This window comes from Microtus pennsylvanicus, chromosome 21, assembly GCF_037038515.1.
Source record: "Microtus pennsylvanicus isolate mMicPen1 chromosome 21, mMicPen1.hap1, whole genome shotgun sequence".
Taxonomy (NCBI): Eukaryota; Metazoa; Chordata; class Mammalia; order Rodentia; family Cricetidae; genus Microtus; species Microtus pennsylvanicus.
The window spans coordinates 12,561,599-12,575,156 of NC_134599.1; the positions used below are offsets into that span (position 1 = coordinate 12,561,599).

The 13,558-nt window shown below is 43.9% G+C and overlaps 1 protein-coding gene across 3 annotated transcripts in view; it reads right to left on the bottom strand.

Annotated features, from left to right (window-relative positions):
* Positions 1–1,686: 1,686 nt before the first annotated feature.
* The window catches only part of Fkbp14 (FKBP prolyl isomerase 14), a 32,150-nt gene continuing 20,278 nt past the window's right edge, over positions 1,687–13,558 (bottom strand). For all 3 annotated transcript variants that reach the window (XM_075955763.1, XM_075955762.1, XM_075955761.1), the window contains exons 5-7: positions 11,600–11,751; positions 8,945–9,072; positions 1,687–3,927 (exon numbers count right to left, since the gene is read on the bottom strand). In XM_075955763.1, coding sequence (XP_075811878.1) covers positions 3,769–3,927; positions 8,945–9,072; positions 11,600–11,751 — 439 coding nt within the window. In that variant the 3' untranslated portion in view covers positions 1,687–3,768. The remainder of the gene's footprint in view (positions 3,928–8,944; positions 9,073–11,599; positions 11,752–13,558) is intronic.

Genomic DNA, 13,558 nt, shown 5'->3' on the forward strand with positions numbered 1-13,558 from the left:
CACAAAGCAGCAGGTGAGGGACTGCGGGTAGGGACATGGGTGAGGGACTGCGGGTAGGGGCATGGGTGAGGGACTGCGGGTAGGGGCATGGGTGAGGGACTGCGGGTAGGGGCATGGGTGACCTTAAAGCAGTCACACAGGTAGATGGGCACCCAGCAAGGATCATGGCTTCTGCACGCTGCATAGCTGAAACCTCCTCCCCTCATCCTTCCCAACCTCTATCCTCTAGCTCCTCCTAGAGACCCCAAGGCCACATTCAACTAGGTCATAATTGCATACAAGTGGTTGGGGGTGGTGGTGGCTGGATAGTGAGGCGAGGGTCCCATGATCCTCCTGGTGTGTTCTTTCGACAAGGCCAGCTGTGATGATCTTTGGTGGGCAGGCCCAGTTGGACTCTGGAAGACTGAAGCAGTTTGGCTGCCGGATGGTCCTGCACAAGGCATACGTGTTTAGACAGGCATACACACTTAAAATAATGGCTGATAATTTAGATTTCAATCCAAGCTAAAGCGGGTAAAAAGCGAAAAACCAAACAAAAAGGCCACAGCTAAGTGCTCTGTTTCTTTGGGAAAGAAGTTATTTTCCCTAGAGTTATCATGACAATGCTAATTTTCTTTTCAATTAAAAGGTGACGGAATTTCCTCCATACTATGTCATCAAATCGACACTTTCCCATCTTGGAATTTTCAGACACCAAGGAACACTTCTAACACACACACACACACACACACACACACACACACACACACACACTGTTCAATTCTGGGGCCAGAGGGAGCATGCCGAACTCTAAACAACACTGTGGAACTAATTCACTTCATAAGTACAGTTCATTGGCACAAGCAGAACTCCAAACAGCTAGTTGCTTCATCTGAAGCAGAAATCATTTCTTGCTCTCTGTGACAACCAGGGCATCCCATGTCATCACCTAGGCACTTGATGACACCAATCTACTCAACAGGCAGAAACCTTGTCCACCTGCTACACACACAATCAGGCGCCAAACCTAAACAACAGGGACAACACCCGCCCTCCTGCCTTCCCCTACCCACAAGCCCTGTGTGAAGTTCACTATCAACCACTGCCCTTAATGATCAGGTTTCCCGCTAACTTGAAGCAACAGCTTTTCTGGCAAATGCCAACAGCGGAGCTCCCCAGAGACTGGCCGCACCACTAATGCCCATCTCCTACCACGTCCATTTTGCTCACTCTATCATGAAACCGAGACTAAAACGTGAGAGGAACTACGGGGTAGGTCTGTGGCTTAACACACAGAAGGCTCCATCCTCAGCATGGAAGAGACAGGAGGGAGAGAGAGGGGGAAGAAGTGGCAAAGCTGCTTTAATATTGTTCTTCTTTTTTTCCCCATAAAATCAGGGTTGAGGGGATGAATGGGGATGGTGCCTTGAGCATCAGCTTCCCAGAACCCACATAAGAAAGTCGGTGGGCAAACTGGCTTAGGTGTAACCTCACTGCTTGGGAGACAGAGACAGAACTCCTGGAGCGAGCTGGATAGCCAAAACGAAGCGTTCCAGGTTCAGTGAGAGATCCTGCCTCCATGCACTGGTGGAAAAATCCAGGAAGACCCCTGTACCTGCACACACATATGTGCCCCCAACATATGTGAATACACATACAAACACCACACACGTATACACATGCAAAACAGTTTTTTTACAAAACCAATTATTTCCCAAATAAACTTTATTTGCAAAAGGAGTATCACAATAGACATAGAAATTTAAATATGACACATGGAACAGTTATGAGTCAAATGACATATATGTGAAGTCACAGTTGGTGTTTGATTATTCCCGCTAATGGGAGGGTGTAATGATATTGCTATACAAAAGGCAGAAGGCAGCCGGGCGAAGGCAGCCGGGCCGTGGTGGCGCACGCCTTTAATCCCAGCACTCGGGAGACAGAGGCAGGCGGATCTCTGTGAGTTTGAGGCCAGCCTGGTCTACAAGAGCTAGTTCCAGGACAGGCACCAAAGCTACAGAGAAACCCTGTCTCGAAAAACCAAAAAAAAAAAAAAAAAAAAAAAAGGCGGAAGGCTTAAGCAACCATTATTACCGGCATGTCTTTCTTTCACACTTGTTTGACTGTTTAGCTGAGGACCGATACAAATTTATACAATTGGATAATTAAGATTCTTTCTCCTTCCTTGTTCCAACACAGATGGTGGTTGCAGCTTCGGTGCAAGGCAGGCTTCAAGACACCCCACTGTCCTCTCAAGACAGTCACGGGCCTTTCCACAACCTCCCAAGGTCGAGAAAAAGGCAGTGCTGACAATCATTTCACGGTTATACCTGAAATCTTCAAGAACAGGTCCTAGAGTATAGTCTTCCCAATGACATGCTTTGGCTAGGAAAGTGTCAATGCGTAGGTGGTGAAGTCATCTAATTTCTTCAAACAACAGGAGGGGATGAGAATGGGTGAACTAAGACCTGACCCCTCTCACTGGGAGCAAATATGAAGATTATTCTATGAGAACACAGGCATTCCTGAATCCCGAGGAGAGCTGGGATCTGCCAGGATCAGTCAGGAACTGTTCCCAGAGGTAAAGATGCGAAAGGCAACGGGGCCCAACTGATACATACAAATTCGTTGCTTCTTCCTTAACACAGAAGTAGAAAAGTGAACTCAGGGACTGGAGATGCGTCTGCAGCTGAACCACCAGCGGTAGGCTCATCCGTCACCTCTGAACAGCATCTCTCATCCGTAAAGAGGTACCATCAGACCCAGCAGCTTCCCAAAGGTGTAAGAACAACAACGGTCAGACAACAGTGCGTGTGACCCATTTTTATAAACTATGAGAACCTATGTCTAACAGGTGGAGATCTGGGAAGTCTGCTGTAGGTATTTAAGATAACAGCCAATTTGAATAAAATCAATTTTTAAAAACAGAATTAGTTGTCATTTTTACAAGTCAATTTGAGAGAAAATGAAAAAAGTCCATTTTCAAACTCAGCATAAGTAGTGATAGAAGTTGGTATAGGTCGGCCCCATTTTCAATGAGTCAGAAAAGGGATAGTCTAGTTGATTTACTAACTTCTCTCATAATTCATTGTTATTGTGAAATCATGTACTAACTGTAAACTTTATTGAGTGAGGAACCAAGAGGCTAATCTGGAAGCCTTCAAAGTAAACATTGACCATAAATACAACTCTCTGCCAGGCCCACCGTATTTTGAATCATTGATTACAAGGAAACAAACACATAAATGATTTGTCTGACTTATTTTACTAGGCCATTAGCCACTATGAAGTCTGGGCAGAATGTTTCGATGCACACCTATTCGCGAGCTGCTAACTCCATTAATCATCCAACACTGCACATCTACACAGTGAAGCCATAACTGTTTAGGAATGAGGCCTACCATATGCCTCCTCAGGCAGGGACTCAAAAATAGGTAAAGAAAAAACTTCATTATTACCTGAAAGGAGCAAGCCCTGGGGCGCTGATTTGTGCTACCACCTGTCCGTTTGTTGTGGCACGTTTCCAGCTGCAAAATATTGCTGTGAGAAGGAAGCGGGCAGACAAGCTTCGTGTGAACCTGGAATGGCCCAGAAGTCTACTCAAAGATGACTGTTTCTTCCCAATAACTTAAAAGAATGATATGGATATTTACAAAGTCTATGGGGTTTCTTAAATAACAGAAAATAACATAAAACTGAAAGCAAACAAAGCAAGATCAGAATGTTGTTCAAAACTGCAACCGTCTTCCCTTTACAGATGGATGCTATACAATGGCAGGTGCACCCTCACAGTTCGTCATGCACATATGTAAATTCTCTAGCCGAGATAAAGCCATCTTTGTCTTCATCTTCTTTATCAAAGATATCCTCCACCAAAGCATCATGGTGACTTTCATTCACCACTGCACCGTGCTTCTCAAACTCCTTCTTCAGATACACTTTAACCTGCAAAATAACAGTTCTCGTTAAGAATAATCCACACTGCATCACTGCAACGATGCACAGCAAGAACAAAGCAACTCTGTGACCCATTCCTAACGGAAGAAAAGCAATCTTTGCTTTATAGGAATGATGGAGACACCAAATAGTTTTCAGAATTGAAAATAATGCTTATATCATATATACAAATACATACTCAAATATACATACATGTTTGTATCAAATATAAGGTTTCTATTAAAACCTATTACCTGACTTTTTGCCTTTTAAAAAAAAAGTGCGTGTGTGTGTATCCGTGTGTGTGTATCCGTGTGTATCTGTGTGTGTGTATCCGTGTGTATCTGTGTGTGTATCCGTGTGTATCTGTGTGTGTATCCATGTGTGTGTATTCGTGTGTGTGTATCCATGTATGTGTATCCGTGTGTATCTGTGTGTGTGTCCATGTGTGTGTATCCGTGTGTATCTGTGTGTGTGTCCATGTGTATGTATCCATGTGTGTGTATCTGTGTGTGTGTCCATGTGTGTATCCGTGTGTGTGTATCCGTGTGTGTATTTGTGTGTGTGTGTATCCGTGTGTATTTGTGTGTGTATCCGTGTGTGTGTATCCGTGTGTGTGTATCCGTGTGTGTGTATCCATGTGTGTGTATGTCCGCGCGTGTGTGTATATCCGTGTGTGTGTATCCATGTGTGTATCCGTATGTGTGTGTATCCGTGTGTGTGTATCCATGTGTGTGTATCCGTGTGTGTGTGTATCCGTGTGTGTATCCGTGTGAGTGTGTATCCGTGTGTGTGTATCCGTGTGTGTGTATGTCCGCGCGTGTGTGTATATCCGTGTGTGTGTATCCATGTGTGTATCCGTGTGTGTATCCGTGTGTGTGTGTATCCGTGTGTATGTATCCGTGTGTGTGTATCCGTGTGTATCCGTGTGTGTGTATCCGTGTGTGTGTATCCGTGTGTGTGTATCTGTGTGTGTCCCTTCACCACTCTTCGCCCCTCGTAGGTTGAGATGTGATCTCTCACTGAACCTGAAGCTCACTGATTGCCACCCGGGCCGGCTAACAACTCCCAGGGAGCTCCCTGTCTCTGTCTCCTCTGAGCCAGGATTGGAGGCATGCACTGCCACACTCTGCTTTTTGCATGGTACGAAGGATCCCAACCCAGGTCCTCAGGCCTGCAAGACCAGCACTTACCGCACACAGCCATATCTCCCCAGTCCCTTTGCTTGTTTTAAGCTGGCTTCACTTTCATTCTTAGAGCTTCATATTAAGAAGTCAGCATTTAATTGAAGCTGTTTTATTTGGCAGTTCATTGAAATTTGTGTGTGCTCTCAGGTATGTGTGCATGTGCTTGTTCATGTGGGGTTGTGCGTGTATGCACGTGTGTATGCATGTATACAGAGGCCAGAAGTCAGTCTCTTTTCTCAGAGTCTTATTTATGGTCTCTCACCTAGAACTTTGGACTGGCTGGCAACCTCCAGGGAGCTGCCAGTCTCCACCTGCCTGCTCTGAGACTACACTGCCACCCTTCCACACCCACCTTGGATTCTTTTAAAGTTTAACATATAGAAAAGGAAAACTTTCAAGATTTATTTTTATTTTCTGAGCACTTGCCTGCATATTTGCATGTGCACACAAGTGCCTCGTGCCCTGGAGGTCAAAAGAGGCCACTGGGCATCAGATCTGCTGGAACTGGACTTACAGACAGTTGTGAGTCATGTGGGTGCTGGGAATGGGATCTGGGCTCTCTGGAAGAGCAGTCAGTGCTCTAAACCACTGAGCTATCTTTCCACCCCCAAGTCGAGCATTCTTATAAACTGGATGGTTTTTTTTAATATTTATTTATTTATTATGTATACTGTAGTAATAAGAGCGGCAGGGCTGCGTTCCCAGCACCCTGGCCGCCTGGCTAGCTTATGCCCCGAAATCCCGAAATAATTACACGGACACTGTATTCTTTTAATCACTGCTTGGCCCATTTCTATCTAGCCTCTTCTAGGCTAATTCTCACACTTGGACTAGCCCATTTCTAATATTCTATGTAGCACAGCTAGGTGCGCTTACTGGGAAGATTCTAGCCTACGTCCATCCTAGGTCGGAGCTTCATTGCGTGTGCCCGGGAGAGGGTAGCATGGAGTCTCTGCTCCAGAGAGCAGAGCTGTCAGTCTGAGCTCACTTCCTCTTCCTCCCAGCATTCTGTTCTGTTTACTCCTCCCACCTATGTTTTAACCTATGAACCCAAGCAGTTTCTTTATTACTTAACCAATGACCATCAGTATACAATATTCTGTCTGTGCGTATGTCTGCAGGCCAGAAGAGGGCACCAGGTCTCATTACAGATGGTTGTGAGCCACCATGTGGTTGCCGGGAATTGAACTCAGGACCTTTGGAAGAGCAGGCAATGCTCTTAACCACTGAGCCATCTCTCCAGTCCCTAAACTGGATGTTTTTATGTTTATTTGTTTGACCCTCAAGAACCAAAGAAAACTTTAAACAAATTATGGTTCCTGGTTTGCTTGAACACCATAATTCACTTTGTTGAAACTAAGAGATAAGTGTGTAATAAGAAATACTAGACTGCCAGGCATGATAGTACATGCCTTTGATGCCAGCAAAAGTAAGTAGACTTCTGAATTCAAAGTCAGACTGGTCTGTATCGTGAGTTAGGTCAGTCAGGGCTAGCTACATAGAGAAACCCTTTCTCGAAAATAACAACATAAAACAAATACAAAAGAAATATTATACTTATCAAAAGCTAATAGTTTTAAAATATATGTACATTATATATATACACACACACATACACCCATACTCACACATATGAGAAAATGCTCTTAGAAAAGTTCTATCTAAGCTTTTATAATCAAGAGGTTTGAAATAATTATGTGCTAGAATCAAATCAGGTAAAGAAAAATCTTTTTTTAGAAAAAAAAATTATAATATGCTTGACAGAAGCAACTTTTCTTTTACATCTGTGCTCCATCTAAATCTGTCCAGGGGTTTATTTCTAAGTGGTTCACCACAGACATCACTCCCTCTTCTTCCTACCCTCCCGTCACCCCTGCACTGCCTGTCACCTCTTTTCTCTCATCAAATTCTCCCACTGCTTACTTGATTCCAGTTTCTAAAATGTGCTTATCCACCTCCCTCCCTCCCTCCCTCCCTCCCTCCCTCCCTCCCTCCCTCCCTCCCTCCCTCCCTCCCTCCCTTCCTCCCTTCTTCCCTCCCTGCCACAGGCTACATCCAGGCAAGGCAGATCTACAGGGCATGAGGTCACACTCTGTTGGTGCCAACTGTGCTCCATGATGGGGCAGCGACAAACTGGAGCAAAGCCCTGTTAAGAAGCATGTATTGTGAAGACAAAGCATCCATTCTAATCAGCAGGATTTGCATGCTAATATATGACTCGGTGTGTAAGAAAATTTATTTTGTTTTGTTTTGTTTTTTTTTTTTCGATTTTTCGAGACAGGGTTTCTCCGTAGCTTTTGGTTCCTGTCCTGGAACTAGCTCTTGTAGACCAGGCTGGCCTCGAACTCACAGAGATCCGCCTGCCTCTGCCTCCCGAGTGCTGGGATTAAAGGCGTGCGCCACCAACGCCCGGCGAAAATTTATTTTGAAAGCCATATGCAAATTTCTCTACTCTGGGATTCCCCAAAACACTGCTGCCTCAAATCTACGCTTTTCTGACCCTATCATAGAACCGTTTGAAACAAGTCAGGTAATGACAAGAACTTGTCTTGAGTTCACCTAACGCTTGCGTAATAGTTGTAAAAAATATTTTGTCACTTCCAGTATTCTTCCCGGAGAGCATGCAAGTATAAAGAGCATGCAAGTATTTCCGGCTTTCCTTCAATAGACCTTTCTCCAAAATTTACTGCAAATAACCAGGGCTTTGGCAAAAGTGGCTGCCAAGGAACAGACCTTTCTCTGATAATAACTAAGCAAAGACAGCACAGGCAGCAATGTGGCCTACAGAGTGATCATTGGGATGAGCCGTCCTGAAGCTGTGTTCCTGGGCCAGCTTGGGTCAACAATGCATACCGCCCGCTCTGGTCAGAATGCAAACGAGGCTGCGCGCCTGGACAATGGCTGCCTTTGGACACATTGGTTTCGTCAGGCTTTCTTTCTAGGAAGAGTCAGAATTCTAGACAGTCCTCCTAGAATAAGATTACATTCTCCCTTTTCGTCTGAAGCCACAGCTACAAGTAGAAAGAACGGTGTGTCTGGCTGTGATCATGCCACACCAGCGGAGCCTAACCAGGACCCTGTAAACTTGGAAATCAAAGCAGCGTCTTTCGATTGCCTGTGCTACAATTTTCTATTGTCTTTAAAAACATAATCAAGGACTGGGGAGATGGCTCAGTGGATAAGACCATTTGCTGTGTGGGCAGGAGGGCTACAAATCCCCAGCTTACAATATGGGTTCCTACAGAAAAGGCAACTTTCAAAGCACTTCAGGGAAAGCCGTGAATAATATTTTATCTAAACAAAAATAAATTTCCCTCATTTATTTATTCTTTGAGAATTTTATGGAGTATATTTTATCATATTTTACGAACCCACAACTCCTCTCAGATTTCCCCCTTCACCCAATTTCACGGTCTTTCTCTTTTTTATTTTATTTAATTAATTAATTAATTTATTTATTTATTTTGGTTTTTTGAGATAGGGTTTCTCTATAGCTTTGGAGCCTGTCCTGGAACTAGCTCTTGTAGACCAGGTTGGCCTTGAACTCACAGAGATCCACCTGCCTCTGCCTCCCAAGTGCTGGGATTAAAGGCGTGCGCCACCACCGCCCAGCTTCTTTCTCTTTTTTTAAAAAATAAAGTCACTAAAAGCCATGGGAGTCAACTTGGTGTTGGCCACTACTCCTGAACACGAGGCCTTCCCTGGACTGTGGCTAACATGCCCAGTGTCATTGCACTGAAGAACGCTGGTCTTCCTTCTCCCAGCAGCTCATGCATTTCTGTAAGGGTGAGCCTTAAAGAAGCAGAAGAAGACAGCACAGAGGTAGAAGATATGGTCACCTCATGCTTAGAGAGCTTCCAGTCGTCATTCAGATCCATTTCTTGAAATGATTCATGGGACCGTGGGCCATTTCGAATCTCCAGGAGGTCAATGTTGAATATCAGTGTGCTCTCTGGGGGAATTTTGCCTGAGATGAAGAGATAGGGAAGTTTTTACTTAGAAGATCTAAAAGTATTCATAACAAAATCAATTGTGGTAACAGACATTTTAACTACAGTAAATGGAGAGACTCTTTGACGGTCACAGATGGTGGGAATCACTTATTCTATAACTACACTTTACCCAGGAATGAAAAGTAGGTCACCAGAAGGACTAACCCCAAACGGCAGAACAAAAGCACTCTAGTTTGGAGCAGCAATGAAATACATGCACACAGGCAGATGTTTCTAAAAGTCTCGATGCTAAATTTCAAATATAATTAAAGCCCTTCATGTTATACGTCAAGAATGACTTTTAAAGGGCTTTGAGTAGTTCAGACTTAATTATATTACAAGAGATTTACTAATTTAGATTAGAAAGTCTTGACCTTCAAGCACATAGGGGAGGTGGTGCTGTGTCTGCCACTGGGAGGCAGTATATAATAGTGTGAGCTCTGTTCACATCTGCCGCCTCTAGGCATCAGTTCCTTCCTTGTCTGTAAAATAAGATTGATAATGTTTTCTACCTTCGGAGTCCATGAGGAGGATATAAGAGGAAAACTCATACTAAAATAAAACCCTCAGTGTTATTCTTGATAAATAGTAAGTGCCTTATATGTTACTAAGACACAATTTTCTTACGGGTCTTAAAAATAATAAAGGAACATTCAAAATTTTCAACAACTTAGGAAATACCTCCCTAACAAAGAGCTTTATGCATTTGTTAAAAATCTCTCAGGGTACAAACAAAAACAGTCCAATTAATAATCAAAGAAACAAACCCTTCTTGGAATTGTGGGCATTTATTTTTGTTTCAAACTTGCTTTCTTACAACTCTATGTAACAGAAAGGTCTGGACACATGCATTAGCCAAGTCTTAGCTACACCCCCCGTCTCCTCAAAGTTCCACGGAAGGAAGGGCAATAAGAAGAGGGCAACGCTGACAGGGTGGGGCAGAGCTTACCGTCACGCTGGTACAGGGAAGGGGCATGCACTAGGTCGGTGGGAAAGCTGGTGTCTTCCCAGGGAGGCATGCAAGCGTGCACTAACACACTACAAAACCAGTGGCAAACACAGATTAGAAGAGTTAGTTTCAAGACACTGAGGGGAGTGCCTATGAAGTAAAGCTGAGTTAAGTACGTCATGGACAACTACGGCTGCTCTGCATACATAAAGTTCAGAGCAAAAGAACAAAGACACGGGGAAGAAAGACTACATCTAGGCATTAGAGACACCTTCCCTAGATACTGGATGGCTTTCTATAGAGAATATAATCAGAGTTGCATTTGGTGAATAACCAAGCCTGTGGGACATGGCTTAGATAGTGATCCTACTTTGGGGTACATCATATTCATATACAGCACTCAACCTCCTTAGGAAACTGTGGCAAGAGGCTTGATCCCCACTTTGTCGAGGGCTATGTTTTGCGGACAAATGGTGTAAAATCTATTTAAACCACATCAGAGTGATTCTCTATCTGCTTCTGATGGCTTCTTACAATATCTTCTTCACTGTACACTTACTACATTTTCTTCATCGAGAATTTGGACAATAGAATCAGAAATGAATTCAATTCTTAGAATCATAGTACACTATGAACATTTTATTCATTGGGATACAATGTGCATATACTCCCCCTTTCACTCACGGGGAAAGTTAGACATATAGAAAATCTATCAGCTACTTTTACACCACACGCATTTCATATATAACACAAACTTTGCAAACGGCACTTTTAATAAGAAGGATACCTTTTATTTGGCTAACCTCTGGTGATAACACAGTTGGGTTGGTTCCAATTGTTTTAATATCAGAAACAACACAGTGGTAGACAGCCTGGTTCACTAACCTGTCGCTTCAGACCTGGCCATTGGCTCAGAGCAGATTTCAGGGAAGAGACTACAGCTGGGCCCATCTGATAAGCATCACCAAACAACCCTTGGAGAGCACCAAAGAGCCCTTGAAGAGCTACCTGAACTCATCCTAAACACCAGGTAGGCTGTGACTTGAAACAAATTGATACAAAAGCTGTATGGACCAGCCAGGTAGTTTGTAACACAGAGGGAATTATTTTTAATTCAAGTCATTGAATTATTTTAAAATAAGCTATTGAGCTGGGCAGTGGTGGCACACATATTTAATCCCAGAACTCATAAAGTGGAGTCAGGCAGATCTCTGAGTTAGATGGCCAGCAAGTTCCAGGACAGGGAAACCCTGTCTTGAAAACACAAAAATAAATAAATAAAATTAAAATAATCTATTGAAAACTTTACAAATACATTTAAAAGCAAGAATGAAAGGACTCCTAATGAGACCTACAGTATGGAAGATTTCCTGGCTATAAACACAGCCACCACCTCAGATCATAGCCGATGATCTATATTCTGAACGGTCAGATCATCAAGACACTTTTGCTGGATGGCCTTTCTGTGCACTGTTAAAGTGAGCGGGTGGGTTTCCGTCTGGTGGGGGGGAAGCATTCAGAGATGCACCGCAGTGAAGGTCACACAACTTTACCTTTCCCTTCTTTGCCGTAGCCCAAGGCTGGAGGAATGATGAGCTTTCTCTTCTCTCCCACACACATCCCCTTCAAGCCTTGGTCCCAGCCTTTGAGAGCCTCCAGGATGCCCAGGGTGAACCAGATGGGCTGACCATTGTTATGTTTGTGACTACCAGAAAGAAAACACATCAGAATTCAAATAATTATGTTCTCCCCCTCCCCACCTCCGGCTAAAAATTGAAGCCAGAGTCCCACAAATGCTAGGTAAGCACTCTACACACTAGAGATAGTTTTAGGAACTTTATAATAAAGAGCATTGCTGGGCTTCATTTTTTCCTACCCACCAGTGGTTAAGCTTATAAACTCGGAAACTATAAAGCTCAATACACACACATACACCTATATTTCAAATATTTTGGATTCTATACTAAATTTGAATCAAGGGACACAGAACCTGCAGACAGGGCCAGCTGTACTAGTATTAACATTTTGTACAGAGAAAATTGAAGTTAAGTGTGCTAACATCTGACGTCAGATATACCTAACCCCTAAGTTCAAGGTCTTAGTGACTTCCCAGGAGGGCCACACACCAAAGGAGAAACTGAGGGAATGTCTTGAGTTTGAGAAGGAGATACAAGGCTATGAGAATTACTGCTAAATCGTGAAGGCCTATTCGACCCCAGACCCAGAGACAGGATTATCTTACTTCCTGCCCACAGGCCTTTCTGATGTACAGTTTACTCATGGTTCTGCTTTCACCCTAAATCTCCACTTACGCCCAGACCCTCTCCAGAGATCTACTATGGGGCTACTTGGCAAATCCTGGAGCAGTAGCCCCTCGAGTTCTGGAGGGTAAAGGAACAGAAAAATGTCTGAGCATCCTGAGAGACCAGCTTAGTCCGACTGGTAGAGAGCAAGGAAAGAATCCTATTTCAGAATAATTCTTGGGTGTGAATAAAACATCCTTGTGTTAGGTTGGTGGGTACCATGGTCACAAAAACTGGGTAAATGGCGTTCCTTCTGTCCTGCATGTTCCCTCGTGATCATGGGGCAAAAAGAACAGCGAAGCAGCAATCATCAGCACTAACTACATTTGGCCACATTTCTTATTACAGCTAAGCTATTCATCACATAGATGATGGTTCTGGCAAGACAAAACACTCTTTGCAGGCTTATTTAATGATATTTCTTCATTATCATTATACCCAGTTAGCCAGGCCTATGATTTTACATGAAGGTTGCATAACGACAGTCCCTTCCCAAAGTTCCGGAACATAATAGCGAAATGCTACAAAATATCCACCCAGGTTGTTGGCTCTGAGACCGGAAGGAGACCAGGCTAGATATGAAAGAGACCAGACTGGAAGCAAGACTGTAACTGTAATCTTGAAGGACAGCGTCCGTTGCTATCTGCCATGCACTGGCCTTACTGGCGAGGACAAAGCTATGACAAACTGTTTTTGGAAACTTTTCGTTTGTTTGGTTTGTTATTGTTGTTTTTTCGAAACAGGGTTTCTCTGTGGTTTGGGGGCCTGTCCTCGAACTCACAGAGATCCACCTGCCTCTGCCTCCCAAGTGCTGGGATTAAAGGCATGTGCCACGACCTCCCAGCTTGCTGTTTTTGGAACCTTTTACCAGGGCAAACAGTGTTCAGAGAGATATGTCATTCACTATCCTCAACCCTCACAAAAGACCACGTCTCAAAGCAGTTTATTAAAACAAAGCCAACCTAAGGTGAGCTACAGCTTCAGGCTTAGAGCATAGGATTCCCTCATCTGCAAAGTCCTTCTGCAGCTCTGCCTTGATGATCTCCACACATCACTCTCCAGGCTGTTCTGTTATGAATGTGTCTTTACCCTCCGCCTCGGCACAACTGACCACAGGCTCCCCGCGCTTTGCCAGTGCTCTGAACATTCTGCATTCTCCACCAAGTGAGCCTTGTCCCATCTCCCGTTCCCTGCACAAGGAATGCTGCT